Here is a 22438-nt window from a genome sequence, read left to right as displayed (position 1 = left end):
AAATAGTGCTGCAGTGAACACTGGGGTACATGTCTCTTTTTGAATTATGGTATTCTCAGGGTATATGCCCAGTAGTGGGATTGTTGGGTCATATGGTAGTTCTATTTTTAGCTTTTTAAGGAACCTCCATACTGTTCTCCATAGTGGCTGTATCAATTTACATTCCCACCAACAGTGCAAGAGGGTTCCCTTTTCTCCACACCCTCTTCAGCATTTATTGTCTGTAGATTTTTTGGTGATGGCCATTCTGACCAGCGTGAGGTGATACCTCATTGTAGTTTTGATTTGCATTTCTCTAATGATTAATCTCTATTTCATTTATTTCCACTCTGATCTTTGTCATTTCCTTCCTTCTACTAACTTTGGGCTTATTTTGTTCTTCTTTTTCTAGTTCCTTTAGGTGCAAAGTTAGGTTGTTTACTTGAGGTATCTCTTGCTTCTTAATGTAGTTGTTTATCGCTATGAATTTCCCTCTTAGAACTGCTTTGCTGTGTGCCATATGCTTTCGTATGTTATATTTCCAATTTCATTTGTCTCAAGATACTCTCTAATTTCCCTTTTGATTTTTTATTTGACCCGTTTGCTTAGTGGCAAGTTGTTTAATCTCTACATATCTGTTAATTTTCCAGTTTTCTGACTTAATTTCTAGTTTCATACCATTTTGGCAGGAAAAGATGCTTGATATGATTCCAGACTTTTTACGTTTATTAAAACCTATTTTAGGCTTCCCTGGTGGCGCAGCGGTTGAGAGTCTGCCTGCCAATGTAGGGGACGCAGGTTTGTGCCCCGGTCCGGGAGGATCCCGCATGCCGCGGAGCGGCTGGACCCGTGAGCCGTGGCCGCTGGGCCTGCGCGTCCAGAGCCTGTGCTCCGCGGCGGGAGAGGCCACAGCAGTGAGAGGCCCGCGTACTGCAACAAAACAAAACAAAACAAAACAAACCCTATTTTGTGGCCCAACACATGATTTATCCTGAAGAATATTCCATGTATTTGAGAAGAATGTGTACTCTGTTGGTTTTAGATGGAATGGTCTGTAAATGTCTGTTAAGTCCATCTAGCCTAACCTATAATTTAGTCCAATTCTTCCTTATTAATTTTCTGTCTGGATGATCTAACCATTGATGAAAGTGGGGTATTGCAGTCCCCTACTATTATTATATTGCTGCCTAATTTTTCCCTTCAGATCTGTTAATATTTGCTTTATACATTTCAGTGCTTTTAAGTTGGGTACATATTTATAAGGTTATATCCTCTTGTTGGATTGACCCCTTTATCATTATAATCTTCTTTGTCACTTATTAGTCTTTGCCTTAAAGTTTATTTTGTCTGATATAAATATAACTACTTCTGCTTTCTTTTGGTTTCCATTTGCATGGAATATGTTTTTCCATCCCTTTGCTTTTATTCTGTGTCTGCGCATAAAGCTTAAGTAAATCTCTGGTAGGCAGTATATAGTTGAGTCTTGTTTTATTATTCATTCAGCCACTCTTTATCTTCAGATTGCATCATTTTATCCATTTACATTTAAAGTAATAATTGATAGGTGGGACTTACTATTGCCATTTCATTCATTGCTACCTGGATGTTTTGCAGTTCTTTTGTTCTTTTCTTCCCTTGCTCTCTTCCTTTGTGATTTGATGATCTTCTGTAGTAGTATGCTTAGATTCCTTTTTTTTTTTTTTTTTAACCTTTTGTGTATCTACTATAGGTTTTTGCTTTGTGGTTACCACAAGGCTTACATAAGACATATTACAGCAGTCTATTTTAAGCCGATAACTTAATGCAGATGCATACTAAAGTTCTACATTTTTATTCTCCCCCCAACATTTCATGTGCTTGATGTCACAATTTGCATCTTTTCACCTTGTGTATCCATTAATAAGTTACTGTAGTTATAGTTATTTTTTACTACTTTTGTCTTATAACCTTCATACTAGATTTATAAATGATTTACCCACCACCATTATAATTTTAGACTATTCTAAAATAGACCTTAATTATGTATTTTCTTTTACTAGTGATATTTTTACTTTCATATGTCTTTCCTGTTACTAATTAGCATCCTTTCATTTTGGCTTGAGGAAGTCTCTTTAACATTTCTTATAAGGCCAGTATGAACTCTATCAGCTTTTGCTTGTCTGGAAAACTCTTTATCTCCCTTCAATTCTGAAGGATAATTTTGCTGGATAGAGTATTCTTGGTTGGCAATTTTTATTCTTTCAATATATATACCATTGAATATATCATTCTACTGCCTTCCGGCTTGCAAAGTCTCACTGAAAAATCTGCCTGTAGTCTTACAGAGGTTTCCCTTATATGTAACAAGTTGTTTTTCTCTTGCTGCTTTTAAGATTCTGTCCTTGTCTTTAACTTTTGACAGTTTAATTATAATACTTCTTGCTATGAGTTTCTTTGGGTTCATCTTATTTGGAACTTTCTGTACTTCCTGGATTTGGATGTCTGCTTGCTTCCCCAGGTTAGGGAAGTTTTAAACCATTATTTCTTTGAAGAAGCTTTCTGCCCCTTCTCTCTTTCTTCTCCTTCTGGGATCCATATAACACAAATGTTGATCCACTTGATGGTGCCCCATAAGTCCCTTAAGCTATCTACACTCTTTTTCAGTCTTTTTTTGTTTTGCTCCTCTGATTAGATGAATTCTACTGCCCTATCTTTGAGTTTGCTCATTCTTTCTTTTGCTTATCTAGTCTGCTGTTGAACCCCTCTAATGAATTTTTCAGTTCAATTTTTATATTCCTCAGCTCTGTGATTTCTGTTGATACTTTACCTATATTTTCTATCTCTCTGTTGAAATTCTCATTATACTTATGCATTGCTCTCCTGACTTTGGTGAGCATCTTAATGACCTTTATTTTGAATTATATCAGGTAAATCATGTATCTCCATTTCATTAAAATCTGTTTCTAGAGATTTATCTGTTCTTTTGTTTGGAACATAATCCTCTGTTTCTTCATTTTCCTTGATTCTATGTGTTGGTTTCTGTGCATTAGATAAAACTGCTGCCTCTCTGAGTCTGGTTTCTTGTAGGAGATGAACCTTAATATTCATCCCAGCCCCAGCTCTTAACGGTCTCTCAAACCTTTGTGCATGTCCAAGTTGCTTTCTTTGTTCTTAGTGGCTCTTAGTAGTTGAGTAGTGCCAAGACCTGTCAGTGTCCCAAAGGGGAGGATCTCAGTCAGTGATAGATGCAGGCTGATTGGAAGTCAGACCCTCAGACACCAGCTTTTAAAGTACATAAATAGATCTCTTTCAGGGAAAGACTGGGAAATGAGCATTTCAGTCTGCTCCCTCTGCACTGACAGCTGAGGGGATAACCAGTTAAGAAGTGATTTTTTGTTTGCTACAGTTGTCCCATTTCATTGTGGGACCAATGAAATGCAAGCCCCATGGGCCACCAGAACCAGATCAAGGGGTGTGTCCCCTGGGTGGCAGTTGCAAAAGCTTGTGCACTAGATGTGTGCACAAGTTCCTACCAGGTAGTCAGTACAACTTGGAGCTGCCAGAGGGAAACACAGAGACAGTGCCCACTGGCCTCCTCCAGGCTCTGGGGAAGACTGTAGTCATCCCCAGATGTGTGCATATTAGAAGTCTAACCCTCATGCAGCAGCTATTGAAGTATGCAAATAGCTTTCTTTCAGGAAAAGCCTGGGAGATGGGTGTTTCTGTCTGTTCCCTCTGAGATGAGTCTGGGGGAAATAACCACAGTGAGTTAAGAACTTCTTTTTTTTTTTTTGCGGTACGCAGGCCTCTCACTGTTGTGGCCTCTCCCGTTGCAGAGCACAGGCTCCGGACACGCAGGTTCAGCAGCCATGGCTCACGGGCCCAGCCGCTCCGTGGCATGTGGGATCTTCCCGGACTGGGCATGAACCCATCTCCCCTGTATCGGCAGGTGGACTCTCAACCACTGCGCCACCAGGGAAGCCCCAAGAACTTCTTTGTTTACAATAGTCTTATGAGTCTCATGGTTGCAAGCCCTGTTGGCTTTCAGAGCTAGGTGTTTTGAGGGCCTGTCCCTTGGGCCAAGAGTCTTAAAAGTTGGGGCACTAGATGTGGGGTTCAAACCTTTCATTCCTCAGGGACAGGCTGGGATCTGGGCATTTCCTCCCAATTGTATGGCACTGAGCCAGGCGTGGGGTTTATGGCAAAACTGTGTCTCAGCCTTTCCTACTCATTTTGATGTGGGTATTTCCTTGTTCACCTGATACATAGGAGTTACTCAGCTAGTTTCTGGATTTCTTTCAGAGGGAATTGCTCTGTGTGTAGCTGTAGATCCAGTGTGTCCATGGGAGGAGGTGAGTTAGAAGCCTCCTATGTTGCTGTCTTGGACGTGAACTCTCTGAAATCCATGGATTTCTTGGCTATATTCCTGAAGACTGAGATCCTTGAGAAAACTCTGTGTCTTGTTTCCTAGAGTGATTCCAACCTTTTGCATAGTGACTGGCCCTTTGGAGACCTCACAAATGATGTATTATAATATTGAATATGAAAGTGCTTTGTTAAAAAAAGGACATGTAAGTTTCACCCTAATTACTCTTCTTTCATTTAATTTTTTGCATTATTATCAGAAAATTAAGGCCAGGTAGGTTGAGTCCAATGCCCAAAGGTCAACAATGGAAAGATGTAAAGTCAGGATTTGACTCTAGAGTATATTCTTTCAACAAAATGTTTTATCTCTTGTTCTTTCAAAGGGCTTTGATAAGTAAGGTAACTCATTGCCTCAGCTCATGTACTTTCAAGACTTTTATTTTTGGACAATTTGGAGGGAATATAAAAGTATTAGATTTTTTGGTAGAAACTTGTAATGCATATTAATATATAAATAAGCAAATAAAAATTACTCATAATTCTACTTTATAATATCTGTCATTAATTCTTTTCCAAAATAAAAAAAAGTTTAATATTTTCCTGCCTACATGCTCACAGTGAACAATTGAAACAGTTCAAGAAGGTATAAATAGCAACAAGAATGGTCTTTTAAAATGTAAAGTGGATTGTATCACTGTCTTGGTGAACACCCTTCCATGGCCTTCCTGCACTTATACATCAAATCCAAATACTTTTAAAGGGCACATAGAACCACAAAATCTGACTCCTATCTGGTTCTCAGACATCTGCTCATTCCACTCCCCTTTTTCTTTGCTACACTCCAGCCTCCTGGGCTTCTTTCTGTTCCAGGAGTACCATAGGCTCATTCCTGCCTCAGGACCTTTGCCCTTGTCTCTGGCTTTAAAGCTCTTATCAAGGCTTTTGAAAGGCTGCCTTCTTCCTAGCCTTCATATTTCAATTTAAAAGTCACCTACTCATGAAAGTCCTAACCTGCCCCATGCAACCACGAGGCAGCTCATTATATACCAGTCACTCTCTATGGGGCCACCTGTTTTGTTTTTTCTTTTATAACATTTATCATACAATTTGAAATTATCTTGACTGTTTACATCTTTATTGTAATTGCCCTCTAATTGAATGTAAGCTTCATGAGTGCAGGTAGCTTGTCTACTTGTTTGCACTATAACCTCTGCCTTTAGAACACTATCGGAAACATAATAGTGACTCAATAAACACATAAATAAAAATAAAAATATAATCCCACTACCCAGAAATAATTAATGTAGGAATGTGTATATCCTTTCATATATAGGTGTTTTTTGATACGTGATATTCATATATATCACAAGGCAGAATTATACTATACATGGCATTTATTATACTAAATTATATAATTATACTAAATCATGGCGTAACCTGATTTCTTGAATTAACAAAATATCATGGGTGTGTTTCCATGTCAATAAATACATCTCTACTCAATCACTTTTAATGATTAAATAGTATTTTATTATATGACTGTACCGTAACTCATTTTTTTTTTACATCTTTATTGGAGTATAATTGCTTTACAATGGTGTGTTAGTTTCTGCTTTATAACAAAGTGAATCACTTATACATATACATATGTTCCCATATCTCTTCCCTCTTGCGTCTCCCTCCCTCCCACCCTCCCTATCCCATCACTCCAGGCAGTCACAAAGCACCAAGCTGATCTCCCTGTGCTAATGCGGCTGTTTCCCACTAGATATCTACCGTACATTTGGTAGTGTATATATGTCCATGCCTCTCTCTCACTTTGTCACAGCTTACCCTTCCTCCTCCCCATATCCTCAAGTCCATTCTCTAGTAGGTCTGCGTCTTTGTTCCTGTCTTACCCCTAGGTTCTTCATGACATTTTTTTTCCCTTAAATTCCATATATATGTGTTAGCATACGGTATTTGTCTTTCTCCTTCTGACTTACTTCACTCTGTATGACAGACTCTAGGTCTATCCAACTCATTACAAATAGCTCAATTTCGTTTCTTTTTATGGCGGAGTAATACTCCATTGTATATATGTGCCACATCTTCTTTATCCATTCATCTGATGGTGGACACTTAGGTTGTTTCCATCTCTGGGCTATTGTAAATAGAGCTGCAATGAACATTTTGGTACATGACTCTTTTTGAATAATGGTTTTCTCAGAGTATATGCCCAGTAGTGGGATTGCTGGGTCATATGGTAGTTCCATTTGTAGTTTTTTAAGGAACCTCCATACTGTTCTCAATAGTGGCTGTACCAATTCACATTCCCACCGGCAGTGCAAGAGTGTTCCCTTTTCGCCACACCCTCTCCAGCATTTGTTCTTTGTGGATTTTTTGATGATGGCCATTCTGACTGGTGTGAGATGATATCTCATTGTAGTTTTGATCTGCATTTCTCTAATGATTAATGATGTTGAGCATTCTTTCATGTGTTTGTTGGCAATCTGTATATCTTCTATGGAGAAATGTCTATTTAGGTCTTCTGCCCATTTTTGGATTGGGTTGTTTGTTTTTTTGTTATTGAGCTGCATGACCTGCTTATAAATTTTGGAGATTAATCCTTTGTCAGTTGCTTCATTTGCAAATATCTTCTCCCATTTTGAGGGTTGTCTTTTCATTTTGTTTATGGTTTCCTTTGCTGTGCAAAAGCTTTTAAGTTTCATTAGGTCCCATTTGTTTATTTTTGCTTTTATTTCCATTTCTCTAGGTAGGTCAAAAAGGACCTTGCTGTGATTTATGTCATAGAGTGTTCTTCCTATGTTTTCCTCTAAGAGTTTGATAGTTTCTGGCCTTACATTTAGGTCTTTAATCCATTTTGAGCTTATTTTTGTGTTTGGTGTTAGGGAGTGATCTAATCTCATACTTTTACATGTACCTGTCCAGTTTTCCCAGCACCACTTATTGAAGAGGCTGTCCTTCCTCCACTGTATATTCCTGCCTCCTTTATCAAAGATAAGGTGACCATATGTGCGTGGGTTTATCTCTGGGCTTTCTATCCTGTTCCATTGATTTACCTTTCTGTTTTTGTGCCAGGACCATACTGTCTTGATTACTATAGTTTTGTAGTATAGTCTGAAGTCAGGGAACCTACTTGCTCCACCTCCGTTTTTCTTTCTCAAGATTGCTTTGGCTATTCGGGGTCTTTTGTGTTCCCATAAAAATTGTGAAATTTTTTGTTCTAGTTGTGTGAAAAATGCCAGTGGTAGTTTGATAGGGATTGCGTTGAATCTGTAGATTGCTTTGGGTAGTATAGTCATTTTCATAATGTTGATTCTTCCAATCCAAGAACATGGTATATCTCTCCATCTATTTGTATTATCTTTAATTTCTTTCATCAGTGCCTTATAATTTTCTGCATACAGGTCTTTTGTCTCCTTAGGTAGGTTTATTCCTAGATATTTTATTCTTTTTGTTGAAATGGTAAATGGGAGTGTTTTCTTTATTTCACTTTCAGATTTTTCATCATTAGTGTATAGGAATGCCAGAGATTTCTGTGCATTAATTTTGTATCCTGCTACTATACCAAATTCACTGATTAGCTCTAGTAGTTTTCTGGTAGCATCTTTAGGATTCTCTATGTAGAATATCATGTCATTTGCAAACAGTCACAGCTTTACTTCTTCTTTTCAGATTTGGATTCCTTTTATTTCCTTTTCTTCTCTGATTGCTGTGGCTAAAACTTCCAAAACTATGTTGAATAATAGTGGTGAGAGTGGGCAACCTTGTCTTGTTCCTGATCTTAGCATAACTCATTTAATCAATCTCCTATTGATAGACACTTAGGCTGTTTCCATTTTATTATTACTATTTCATAGTACCTATAACATTAGGAATGTTTATGCAAATTTCCATCAGATATGTTCTAGGAGAAAAACTGCTGAATCAAAAAGAACATACAAATTTCATAAATACTTGATAAAATATGATAAATATTATCATATTTCACTACCACCAGTAGAAAATAAGATGTCTTTTTTTCCTCTCATTCTGGTCAATCCTGGAAATTTTAATCTTTTTAATTTATTTGACAACTTAATAAGCTAAAGTAATATCTCTATTAATTTGCATTTCTTTTTTAACTGTGGTTGATGAGCACTTTCTGTTATTGTTGGCCATTATATCATGTTATTTCCTGTTTATCACTTTTGCCAACTTCTACACTGAATGATCATCTTTTTCTTTTTTGATTTTATAAAAGTAGTTCATATAATAAAGCTACTGACCCACTGTCACGTATACATGTTGAAAAAATTTCTTTTTCCTGAATTTCCACTTATCTTTTAACTTTGTATACCACTTTGTGGGTTAAAGTGGGATTACTCTGTGTCATACTTTAAAATTTCTGTTACATTTTCTGGCTTTGGGGTCATGTTTAGAAAAAACTTCTTTACCCCATTATTCTATTAACATGCCCCTGCATTTTCTTCTGTTACTTTTTGGTTGTATATTTTATATACAATATTTCTATGTTTCAGTATTCATTTTGGTATAATGTATGAGATAAATATCCAATTTTATTTTATATTCATGAATGTCATTTCAGTTAACTCAATACCACTTATTTAATAATCTACTCTTTGGCTACTGACTTGGAATCCCATCTTTATCACATTTAAAATTGATGTTTGTAATTGTATTTCTTTCTTTCTGCTAGTTCTATGATAATTTCATACTGTTTTAAGGATTGAAATCTGATATTTTCATAAATATTTTCACTTACTACTAAAAACTGTCAGAACCATTTAAAGTAACTTTTTATCTTTTCAAATTAATACACATTTATATAAGAATTAAAACAATTGAGAGGCTTAAAAAATATATATTTTGGAATACAATAGGTGGTTTGTAAAGAAGTATATAAATTTACCAAATGATAATTGTGGTATCAGAAGTCAGAGAGGAAAAAGAGCATATTTTTCAACAAACTATTCTGAGATCAACTGGTGCTGCAATTGGAAAAAAAGAAAGTTTGATTCTTACTTCATTCCATACACAAAAATAAATCCCAAGTGCATTAGAAATTTATAACTTCTAATAAACCATAGACATACTAGAGAAATATAGCTAAATGTTATTTTCAGGAGAAGGAAGGCAATTATAATCATGACACAAAATCCAAAAACTATAAAGAAAATTAACATAATCAATTCTTAAAAATATAAACGTACATTTTTAATGGCTCCATTATATTTTATTAAATACATGGGCCATAATTTACTACCATCCACATATTGTTAGATATCTGTATAGTTTCCAATATACTATTATTGTAAATAATACTTTAAAGAACATATCTGTTACACTAGGATTGTCTTTGAATGATCTTTATGTACTGAAATTGTGGTATCCCATTTTTGTTGGAAATAAGTGGGTCATTGGCTTAGGTGTGGGAAACATTGTTACAGAGGCCCTTTTAAAAATAGCCTATTTTAAAGAACTAGAGATTTGTGTGATCTTTTTACCACCTGGTGCTTTCTTTGTCCTTCATAGTGTGAAGGTTTTGTTGGCAATGTCTAGGAGCTTTTGAGTTACTGAGGTTAAGATAAGAATTACCATCCTAGATCAGAATTTAGTCTAGTTGTCTCTAATAGGCAATGAGGACCTTTTATAGATGTCAGCTTACCCGCCATAAACTCAACCTGACATGATTAAGGATTTACCCCCCAACCTCACCCAAATTTCTGGTTTCTCTTGATTGTCCATAATAATTCTACTCCGTGTGTGTTGTTAACCCTTTCCTAAACCTATTTTTTAAGTCTGTTTATCTCTTGGAATAATAAGCTCCAAGTTATGGGTGAGCAACATGGGGACACAATAGAAATATTCTGAGACTCCTTTTTGCTGTTTTTGGTGGTAGAGAGCGCTGCTGCTGCCTTGGTTTCTTACCCTTTCAATACTAACTTTTATAGAAACTGAATTGGTTATGAAGAACCAGGGTATTGAGTAAAAACTCAGGTATTACCAGAAAAGAAATGGACCAGTGAGAAAGGAGAAAAAAATTTCTAAAAATATGAAATCTATGTTTCTGTTTTGTTTTTTCTTTATGATGAAGAAAGAAAACTTGCTTTCATAATGAAAACTTCTGTTATAATTAACATTAGAAAGGAATTTAATGGAACATTCCCCCTTGTTTGTTTCAGCTACTTAGGGTCATTGTCAGCAGCAGGCTAGTTGTCATGAAAAGCTGGCCTGCCACTCATTGAAGACTTTCTAGGTGTGCCCCTCACTTTGAAAGGTGGAGTGATTTATCAATAGACACTGTGGCAAAAACAATTCTAACAACTGCACTGTCTAGCTTTTTAGCAGCTCCTCAGAACTCAGCCTTCCAATAGCCCATTTCATAAGGCATTTTAAAATATGGCTTCCGATAAAATCACTGGTCCAATTCACCCAGTACAATTATATTTTTACTAAGCAGAGTCTTCGTGTGTTCTAATAAAATGCTGCAGAACAATGACATCTTGTCTTAAGTCATATAGTATGAAACATCCCACCTGCTTATAAACTGCCTCTGGGGAAAAGGGGAGGGAAGTCCTTTTTTATGAACTTCAATCCTCTTATGAGTAGGATTAATGTGAAAGTGATTTCTAGGTTCCAGCTTAGACAGTAAAATCAGACAAAGCAAAGTGGCCATACTCACTCATTGGGGGTGCCCTTTTGGCCACAAAAGTGGCCTTGGCTGTCTGTAGGATAGGCCACTCTTCTGGGGTCGCCATTGACCCAGGCTGCAGGAACAAGAAAAGACAAAAAAATCAGCAACAGCTGGCTGAAGGCAGTCTGATTTGAGAAATTAGAATGCACCATTGCAACACACTAACCTCTCCCCTCAATCACAAAAGATTATTGATTTTCTTAAAAGAGTAATTTCTTAATGAAAAGTAAAATAAAATATGGATGAATCAGTCAGAAAGCACATTTCTTATTCTCTCAGGATTCATCTGGGTTGTAGCCAAAACATGAGGTAATGCACTTAGAAAATGACATTTATTAAAATGTGAATTAGAGGGCACACTACAAATGCTTGGGTGGCAAGAAGTCACTTTTGCTAGGGCTCAAAACTAAATGACTTCATAGCAGAGCTAATAAATTTGCAGTACCTATTATGATGTAATTCTTTTCGGTTATACATAAGTGAAGACCATTACAAAAAATTCAAAGGAGTGAAACTATAATACCCAATTCAAATTGGCTAGTTCTTTATGATTTCTTATGACACTGTAAAGGCGAACAGTAGCAACTTCAGAAGTAACACATAATAAAAATTCACTGTACACTTTGTCTGATAATCTCAAAGCTGCCTATAAATATCAAGTGTTTTCAAACTTCATGAAATTAAAGATTTGGCTCTGTTTTCTCTGAAGATGCTGGGTGGGCTCCACCTCATACAAACTCATCGCCCTTATATACTTATCAGCTAGACTACAGAACCACACAAAGCAACGTACATTAGCTAAATTGGGCCATACTCCCTAATTCTAACTAAATGTTTCTAATTTCTCTAATTTGATTAATACGTTTCCTAAAAATCTGGGAAATTTATTGGTCACCTAATGCTTGCCTTTGTATATGGAAAACATATCTCTTTGTCCTTTGCTTCTTTTAACATTTCCAGCTATCTCCTTACCCACATGTAATGGATTTGACAGTTCATGTTACAATTCAATCACTCTTATGTACATAGCCTGTGTGACTTGGGAAGATAAAAATAAATCAATTCTGAATGAGAATTTTAATATGGAAAAGACACTTTTCTCAATAATTTTTCTCATCCATCCAAGCCTTCCCTTTTAGTATCTGAGTACCCAGAAAAGTCTCCTTTGTCTAATTCTTTCTTCAATGTCATAGAGGCACTGACAGTTTCATCTTCTAATACCTTCTTACAAAATCTGACTCATTCGGACAGTTCTCTGCTGCCATATGCTCCCATCTTTATGTCCCAGGATAAAGAAAATGGACTATAAATAAGGCATTTAAATGACATCTAAGTGTTCAATGTATAATGTCTCCAGGCACTATTTTATTAAATTCTTCTTTTATATCTTAGTTTGTCAGATACCTAAGAGTTCTAATTTTACCTGACTCTATACTCTGTAATATGTTTCTTTTAACTTTATCCCAAAATGGTATATTCCTTTTCTATACAATTATTAATTCAAAATGGGCACCTGAAGAAACATTTGGATTGCTAGGTTTGCTACTTAATATTTTTATGACCCTGAACAAGTCACTTAAATGCTTTAGTCTTGGCTTTCCAATTTGTTACTAAAAAAATGGGTATAATAATACCCAGCCCCAAAGAATGTTGAGGATATGAAAGAAGATAAAGAAAGTGGAATGCCTAACGTGGTGCTTGGCGTGCAATATGGACTCAGTAATGATAGGTCCTGTCTTATTTGGGTTTCACAGAAACCAAACACTGAGACAAGGACTTTGATACACGTAGTTAATTTGGGAAGTGATTAAGTGGGGGCGAAGAGAGTGAGACAGGGAAGGGAGCAAAGCCAATAAAGTGCATGTTAACGAGTGGGATACTGTTATGGGTGAGGTGACTCCACGCTGCTGGGGACCTTCTGAGGAACCATGGAGAACATCTGCCCATGTTGCCATGTCAGTGGGCATGATAAAACGATCTGCCATAGCTGCAAGCAAACTTGGAAGGACTGGGGGGATATGAGGTGGGGCATCAGCAACACCTGCTGTAGTATTTTTTCTTTTTTCATCATCAGTCATTCAGCTAAATATCTTACTAAATGATAGCTCTGTGTCCTGTACTAGAAGTCAATACCAGTATAGTTTACATCAGAGTTCTCAACAAACACATGAAAAGGAGAGAATAAAGTTTGTAGAAGGCTTGGAGAAGAGGTGGGACCTGGAAAAGACTAGAAAATGACCAAGATTTGAGAAGGAATCTGGAAGGTGACAAGGAGTAGGGAAAGAATTATAGATTGAGGAAACAGTATAATAATAAGAGCTTCAATTTACTAATTGCTTACATGTATCAAGTACTATGCTAAATATATTATATCCATTTCTCATTTGAGTCTCACAATAACCCTATAAAGTAGATATTTTCACCTCTGATATTATTTGCAGCTCAGAGTTTTATTTACTTCTCAAGATCACCCGGGTTTTAAGTGGCATAAACAGGGTTTGAACTTAGGAGTGTTGCTCTCTAGGGCTCATGCTTTAAACATTAGACTATAGTCACTATACTGCTGCCTGCTAAAGGACAGATTGGGAATGAGCTTTTTAACACTGGAAACAACAAGGATATCAGCTAAATGAGGATGAGCAGTATGTTAGACACATATGGTAGGAAAGGAGATAACACAGGTGATTTTGGAGCCTCTGCCACCTGTAAAGAAGAGCTTTGTACTTGGCGGGAGAAGGAGAGAGTCTGGTTGACAGGGATCTCATGCCCAAGACAAAGGAGAGGACGATGAACATGGAAGTGTCAAGGGAAGAGTTCTCCTTCTTGATTTTGTAGTTTTGAATTATGGCAGGTGGCTGTTTACTAAGCTGCTGCTACACCTCTCCACGTATCCTCTGGCACAGAAGTTTTGCTGCATATGCTCTGTGTTTGAGCTGGAACATCAAGTCTGAGCTGAAAGCTTCAAGGGCCAGTTCAACCAAGTCACCTCAGTCAAGGGTATCTAGTTTTCTTTATCTTCTCCATTAAGCCCACATCTCTCCACACCTCCACTGGAGGAATATGGCACGGAAAAAAGGAGGAGGAAAAGGAAATATGCAGTAGCAGTCATTCTGTCCATTAGTAAAGTAAGGGGCTTCTCACATTTTACTCCCTTTCTTGGAATTTCTCTATTCATGGAACTTCTAGAACTGTGCTGTCCAAGATGGTAGCCACTAACCACATATGTCTACTGTGCACTTAAATGTGGCTTATCTGAAGCGAGACATAATGTAACTGCAAAATACACATCAGATTTTAAAGAGAGTATGAACAACAACAACAAAAGAATGTAAATATCTCATTAATACTGTTCATATTGAGTATATTTGAAATGATAATATTTGGTTATGGTTAATTTCATCTGTTTATTTTTACTCCCTTAAATGTAGCTACTAGGAAATTTAACATTACACATTTGACTCACTTATGTTTCTTCTGGCTCGATCTGTTCTAGAATATTTCCCCACAAATGTCAGGACTTCTCATATAAGGTGATTAATTGTGCTGTAGCATCATGGGTTTGTATGTCAGTCCTCCTCAACTCCATCATACCCAACACATCCTTTTTATAACGAATATTTGACAATGCTGCTTTTATATAAATCTTGAAGTACTATTTATACATAACTCATCTACCCCCACACACACAATTTCTTAAAAACAAACAAACAATAGCTGTAATGTAAATGAGAACTAAGAAAATAAGTTCTAATTAAACAGTATGCATATCAATATTGCAAATGCTCACATGTGACCAAGCTAGAAGACACAGTAAAATAGGTACTTGCAGCTATAGATAGAATCACTGAATGTAACAGTTATAATTGCAGGAGGATTCAGGTGTATTGTGTAGGAGACTCAAATACTGTAAGTGGTGTTTTCAATGATATGATTTTCCTAAATGAAAAAATTTTAGTAAATTCCAACCAAAAAAGTACAATCTTTCCTAAAATTCTCTTGGTAGTTATTAAAACCATGCAAAAATAAAAATTTGTAATTTTAAAACAGAAGTTCTAGATTCAAATATTTAAAAGTAAATTGTCACCTACATGAGTGGTACATGGGAAAGTTAGGCAAGAAGTGGGGCAATTCTTGGTTTTGCAGAACTGTCCCAGATATTGCCAGGCATCTATCTTCCCTGGCTTCCACCTACCCACTAAAAGACAGTAGTACCTCCAAAACATGTGACAATCAAAAAGTCAACTCAAATTTTCCAGAAGACCCCCCTATGCAGTGGTACTGCTCCAGTTGAGAGCCACTGATGTAGATGTTTATTCACACTCTTAAAAATTTCCAAAATATATAGATTTCACATGATCTTTTCCTCCCTGATTTTTTGGGGGATATGCCATCATGGAGCTCTTTCTTATAATTTAATCCCATATACTTTTTTTATTCACTAGTTTTATTTTTTTGGATTCTACATATAAGTGATATCATACAGTATTTATCTTTCTCTGTCTGAGTTATTTCACTAAGCACATTGCCTTCCAAGTACATCCATGCTGTTGCAAATGGCAAAATTTCATTCTTTTTTATGGCTGAGTGGTATTCCATTGTATGTATATACGCATCTTCTTTATCCATTCATCTGTTGATGGACATTTGTTTCCATATCTTGGCAATTGTAAATAATGCTGCTATGAACACTGCAGTATATGTATCTTTTTGAATTCGTGTTTTTGTTTCTTTTGGCTATATACCCCAGAGTGGAAATGCTGAGTCATATGGTAGTTCTATTTTTTTTTTAAGTACTGCATTTTCTTTTTAATATTTATTTATTTATTTAGGTTGCACCAGGTCTTAGTTGTGGAAGGCAGGCTCCTTAGTTGAGGCTCCAGGGATACTTAGTTGTGGCTCACCAGCTCCTTAGTTGCAGCAATGGACTCCTTAGTTGTGGCCTATGGGCTCCTTGGTTGTGGCATGCGAACTCTTAGTTGTGGCATGCATGTGGGATCTAGTTTCCTGACCAGAGATCAAATCCAGGCCCCCTGCATTGGGAGCACAGAGTCTTATCCACTGCGCCACACTTTTTTTTTTTTTTTTTTGAGAAACCTCCATACTGTATTCCACAGTGGTTACACCAATTTACATTCCTATAAACAGTGTACAAGAGTTCCCTTTGCTCCACATCTTTGCCAACATTTGTGATTTGTGTTATTTTTGATGACAGTTATTCTTAGAGGTATGAGGTGATATCTAGTTGTGGTTTTAATTTGCATTTCTCTGATGATTAGCAACATTGAGCATCTTTTCACGTGCCTGTTGGTCATTTGTATTCTTTGGAAAAATGTCTATGTTAAAATTTGTATGGAAACACAAAATACCCTAAATAGTCAAAACAATCTTGAGAAAGAATCACACTCCCTGACTTCAGACTATACTACAAAGCTATAGTAACAATATGGTATCGGCACAAAAACAGACTTATAGATCAATGCAACAGAACAGAGAGCCCAGAAATAAGCCCATGAACTTATGGTCAACTTACAACAAAGGAGGCAAGAACATACAATGGAGAAAAGACAGTCTCTTTTTTTTTTTTTTTGCTGTACGCGGGCCTCTCACTGTTGTGGCCTCTCCTGTTGCGGAGCACAGGCTCCGGACGCACAGGCTCAGCGGCCATGGCTCACGGGCCCAGCCGCTCCGCGGCATGTGGGATCTTCCTGGACCGGGGCACAAACCCGTGTCCCCTGCATCAGCAGGCGGACTCTCAACCACTGTGCCACCAGGGAAGCCCCAAGACAGTCTCTTTAATAAGTGGTGTTGGGAAGACTGGACAGCTACATGTAAAAGAATGAAATTTGAACATTTTCTAATACCATATACAAAAATAAAATCAAAATGAATTAAAGACCTGAATGTATTGGGTTGGCCAAAAGGTTTGTTCACTTTTTCCATAAGATGGCTCTAGTAACACTTAGTTGTCTTTCATTGGAAACCATTTTGTTAGATTGCATGTGACAGCTGTCATATCAGCATGCACTTAAAAAAAAGACATCAAAATTGGTGAATTTTTGTGTAGCCATTTTAATATTGAAGATAGAAGAAAAAAGCAACATTTTCAGCATATGATGCTTCATTATTTCAAGAAACACAACCGAAATGCAAAAAAAAAAAAAAAAATTTGTGCTGTGTATGGAGAAGGTGCTGTGACTGATGGAACATGTCGAAAGTGGTTTGCAAAGTTTCATGCTGGAGATTTCTCGCTGGACGATGCTCCGTGGTCGGGTAGACCAGTTGAAGTTGATAGCGATTAAATCGAGACATTAACTGAGAACAATCAACGTTATACGTGAGATCGCCGACATACTCAAAACATCCAAATCAAGCGTTGAAAATCATTTGCACCAGCTTGGTTATGTTCATCGCTTTGATGTTTGTGTTCCACATAAGTTAAGTGAAAAAAATCTTCTTGACCGTATTTCCGCATGAGATTGTCTATTGAAACGTAATGAAATCATTCTGTTTTTAAAACAACTTGTGATGGGCAATGAAGAGTGGATACTGTATAACAATGTGGAATGGAAGAGATCATGGGGCAAGCGAAATAAACCACCAACCACACCAAAGGCCGGTCTTCATCCAAAGAAGGTGATCTTGTGTATATGGTGGGATTGGAAGGGAGTCCTCTATGATGAGCTCCTTCTGGAAAACCAAACAATTAATTCCAACAAGTACTGCTCCCAATTAGACCAACTGCAAGTGGCACTCGATGAAAAGCATCTGGAATTAGTCAACAGAAAATGCATAATCTTCCATCAGGATAAGGCAAGACTGCATGTTTCTTTGATGACCAGGCAAAAACTGGTACAGCTTGGCTGGGAAGTTCTGATTCATCTGCCGTATTCATCAGACATTGCACCTTCGGATTTCCATTTATTTTGGTCTTTACAAAATTCTCTTAATGGACAAAATTTCAATTCCCTGGAAGACTGTAAAAGGCACCTGGAACAGTTCTTTGCTCAAAAAGATAAAATATTTTGGAAGATGGAATTATGAAGGTGCCTGAAAAATGTCAGAAGGTAGTGAAACAAAAGGGCGAACATGTTGTTCGATAAAGTTCTTGGTGAAAATGAAAAATGTGTCTTTTATTTTTACTTAAAAACTGAAGGCACCTTTTGGCCAACCCAGTAAGACTGGGAATCATAAAACTCCTCGAAGAAAACATAGGCTGAACAGCCTTTGACATAAATTGTAGTAATATATTTTTAGATCCATCTCCTAAGGCAAAAGAAAATAAAAGCAAAAATAAACAAATGGGACCTAATCAGCTTAAAAGCTTTTGCACAGCAAAGGTAACCATCAACAAAATGGAAAGACAACCAACTAAATGGGAGAAAATATTTGCAAATGATATGACCAATAAGGGGTTAATAACCAAAATACAGAAACAGCTCATACAGCTCAACCTCGAAAAACCAAACGACCTGATTAAAAAATGGACAAAAGACCTGAATAATGCCATTTACTTTTATTCAGCTGATCAGCATGTTTGGCGGCTTTCAAATATGTCCATAAATTATTTGACAATTTTCCTTCAAATAGTGGTGCTTAATTCCCTATCCTTTGAGTGTGGACTAGACTTAGTGACTTGCTTCTAATGAATAGAATGTGACAGAATAATATTTGGTGACTTCCAAGAATAGGTCATAAAAGGCAGCGCAGCTTCCCCTTTGCTCTCCCTCTCTCTATTTAAATCAGTAGCTCTAGGGGAAGCCATCTGACATGTCATGAGGACACTCAGACAGTCCTATAGAAAAAGCCCATGATTGTCAGCCGTCAGCAAGAACTGAAGCCTCGTGGTGACATCCATGCAAGGGAGCCATCTAGAAGGCTGATACCTCACCATAGTCAAGCCTTCAGCGGAGTGTGGCCTTGGCTTACATCTTGACCGCTACTTTATAAAGAACTCAGAGCCAGAGCCACAACCAAGCTATTCCCAATTCCAGACCACAGAAACTGTGAGATAAGAAATGTTTGCTTACTTTACATTGCCAAGTTTGAGAGTAATTTGTTATGCAGCAATAGATAACTAACTACTATCTAGCTTTTAAAAATCTTTTGTATACTTGAAGCAGTTAAATCATCTTTCTCTCCTTCAACCTAAATATTCACAATACTTAAGTTTTATTTTCTACTTGATTTCTATTTTTATTTTCTCTTGTCATGTTTTAAACTCATAGCTACAATTCCTAGGATTTAAGTATTTTTTGTTGCTTCGCTCTATGATTTAATACATGGAGCCTGCAACTTGATTTAAAATATGACTTAGGGCCTACCTAACTAATTACACGTTATCTGATACCTATTTACCTTACTTCTTTAAAAAAAAGTTAATATGAAAACTTTATCTTTTTTTTTTTTTTTTTTGCGGTATGCAGGCCTCTCACTGTTGTGGCCTCTCCCGTCGCAGAGCACAGGCTCCGGACGCACAGATTCAGCGGCCATGGCTCACGGGCCCAGCCGCTCCGCGGCATGTGGGATCTTCCTGGACCAGGGCACGAACCTGTGTCCCCTGCATCGGCAGGCGGACTCTCAACCACTGCGCCACCAGGGAAGCCCTGAAAACTTTATCTTAAAGTGTGGGTCTAGAATATGGTCAAACTCCCATTCAATCATTCATACTGAATTGTCAGTCATCATATTCTTATTAAGTTAAATCATTCATTCATTCACTGGGCATTACTATTGGCCAGTGCAGAGGGAAGATGGTTTCTGAAGAATGATAATGGATTCGCTTAAGCTTAACCAAGTCACGGCCTTAATTTTAGCTGCTGTTCAAGTTGTAGTCTCTCTGCTGGAACAAATTAAAGCAGCCTCTGCCAGCTTGCATGCAGCAATTGATCTAAGAAAAGCTTTCTCCTTTCCCAGTAAGTATAAACACCAGGAGCATTTGCTTTCAACTGGCAGGGATAGTGCTGCATCCTCACCATCTCCCCTTGAAGTTACATGACCTCCTAGCTCTTTGTCACAATTTAGTCTGCAAGATTTTTTTTTTTTTTTTTTTTGCGGTACGCGGGCCTCTCACCGCTGTGGCCTCTCCCGTTGCGGAGCACAGGCTCCGGACGCGCAGGCTCAGCGGCCATGGCTCACGGGCCCAGCCGCTCCGCGGCATGTGGAATCCTCCCGGACCGGGGCACGAAACCGTGCCCCCTGCATCGGCAGGCAGACTCTCAACCACTGCGCCACCAGGGAAGCCCTAGTCTGCAAGATTTTAATATAATATCTTACCTCACAGGATACAACACAGATTCCTTACACTGATGGCATCATGCTGATAAGATCTGGAGAATATTGGATAGTATGTAACCTGGATGTCTTACAAAGACATACGTGTGCTAATGGATAGGAGATAAACCTCATGAAAATACAGGAGTCTTCCAGTAAGATCTGAGGGCCTGGTAGTGATATCTACTCCAAAGTAAAAGATAAGTTGCCGTACCTTGCATTGTCTTTTATTTAAAAAGAGGCACAGCATTTAATGGCTGCCCCAAGAAATAAAGTGCTTTTCAGATAATCCAGGTTACTGTACTAGCAGGTCTGCCACTAGGTCTATATGGCAAATGCCTATTAGAGGTTCTTATGGCTTTGGAGAAAATCCATATCCTTTCAGCAAATAAATGTTCTTCTTTTGAGAAGTACCTCCTGAACGTTGAATGATCACCTAATGACATGAGAAGCCCATCAGTGAACTGAATGTTATCTGATCCATCAAGCCTAAAGTTGGCTGTGCCCAATAGCACTCCCTTATTGAGTAGAAGTGGTGTATTCATTCAATGCTTGAGAAGGTCATGAAGGCACAAGAAAGTTTCATAAGAAGACTGCTCACAATAATAGGGTGTTGACTCCTGAGGCGCGGCTTTAACACATACCTATGGCTCATGGAAATGTCCCTGTGATTATTTGACTAGGAAGCAAAACAATCAAATCAGATTTACAGGTGGAGCATCTGTTGGCACAGATCAGGAGGCATTCTTCTGGTTATCTACTTTGACTGAAAGAAGAGATGAACTGAATCTGAAACGTTTATCTATTCATAGACTTTGGCCACATTATCACAAACTGGAAAAGAAAAAATATTAGACAACCAATGGCAAGGAAGTTTAAGAAATATTAGAAGTACTGACTTCCAAATGTACTCAGAATATGAAAATATTTATGTCTCATGTGGCTGCTTAGTAAAGACCCCTCTGTAGAGACAGCTTTCAATAACCAGATGGAAAAGTAATTGTTCAATGATTTTGTGAAAAAGTAATCATGACAGTAGGGATGAAAATTATGCATGGGTTTTGGATAACATGGACTTTTATTCACAAAGGCTGACCAGGATCCCAACAATGCTTATGTGACAAATCTGTCAGCAGTGGATAACCAACACTGAACTCAGTCACCCAGAATAGCCATCCTTATGGAACAAAACACCCTAGGCAAGATCTGGTTAAAGCACCACCTAGGAAGCAAGCCTTTCAAGGTTGGGTTGCTGTTTTCTAGAATACAGCAAGATCCTAGCAGGAAATAGATGTTATAGTCACCCAAGATAATTGCAGAGAGCTTAATAAAGAAATATTTACAAAGGTATGGGCAGAGTTAAGGAAAAGAATAGTTGGTTCAGAGCCCAGAGGCTAGCTACAACAGGGAGTCATTTTTACCTCTAGGCCTGAAGGGGCAAAGGAGGAAGGAGTTCCCTAAATCCAGAGAGAGAAGCCAAATGGAAAGAGTTGACTGACTGGACTTGGGGCCTCAGGTAGAGAGGTGCAGTTAACCTGTGGTGACCTACCAGCAAGAGAATCAGAGGAATAAACTCCATAAAACCATTCTCTTACACTCCAATCTGCTGTTGATACCTCCCACAGACCAAATTGGAAGCCAGGGGACAAGAGAGCCTGTGGATGTCATCATAAAAGCCAACTTCTCTAGGGACAGAGCAGGGTGAAGAGTGGGGTAGAGAAGAGATCCAAGGGGTTAAATGAATAGTACCCAGCTCAGGGACTTCCCTGGTGGTCCAGTGGTTCAGACTTCGCCTTGCAATGCAGAGGGTGTGGTTTTGATCCCTGGTCAGGGAGCTAAGATCCCACATGCCTCATGGCCAAAAAAACCCAAAACATAAAGCAGAAGCAATATGGTAACAAATTCAATAAAGATTTTTAAAAAATGGTCCATGTCAAAAAAATCTTTAAAAAAAAAAGAAAGAAAAATACCCAGCCCATGTTCTGAACAAGTGACCAGCCTACTCACAGGGGAAACTTTAGATATATTCAGGACTTCATTAAAGACAAACAAAAAACTACCAGAGGTACAATGTTTTCAGACTCTTTTGTCAGAATTTACTGCCACATAGGACAGCAAAAGAAAAGAGCAAAATGACACACATTC

General features: G+C 37.7%; 1 protein-coding gene across 1 annotated transcript in view; it reads right to left on the bottom strand.

Moving 5' to 3' along the window:
• The window catches only part of SLC44A5 (solute carrier family 44 member 5), a 376131-nt gene that overhangs the window by 65964 nt on the left and 287729 nt on the right, over window positions 1–22438 (bottom strand). The window contains exon 4 of the mRNA XM_060142527.1: window positions 11012–11096. Coding sequence (XP_059998510.1) covers window positions 11012–11096 — 85 coding nt within the window. The remainder of the gene's footprint in view (window positions 1–11011; window positions 11097–22438) is intronic.

This window comes from Lagenorhynchus albirostris, chromosome 2 (genome assembly GCF_949774975.1).
Source record: "Lagenorhynchus albirostris chromosome 2, mLagAlb1.1, whole genome shotgun sequence".
In the NCBI taxonomy this organism is placed as follows: Eukaryota; Metazoa; Chordata; class Mammalia; order Artiodactyla; family Delphinidae; genus Lagenorhynchus; species Lagenorhynchus albirostris.
Note: the sequence above shows the minus strand (reverse complement) of the source record. Positions and strands in the feature narration are given on the sequence as shown.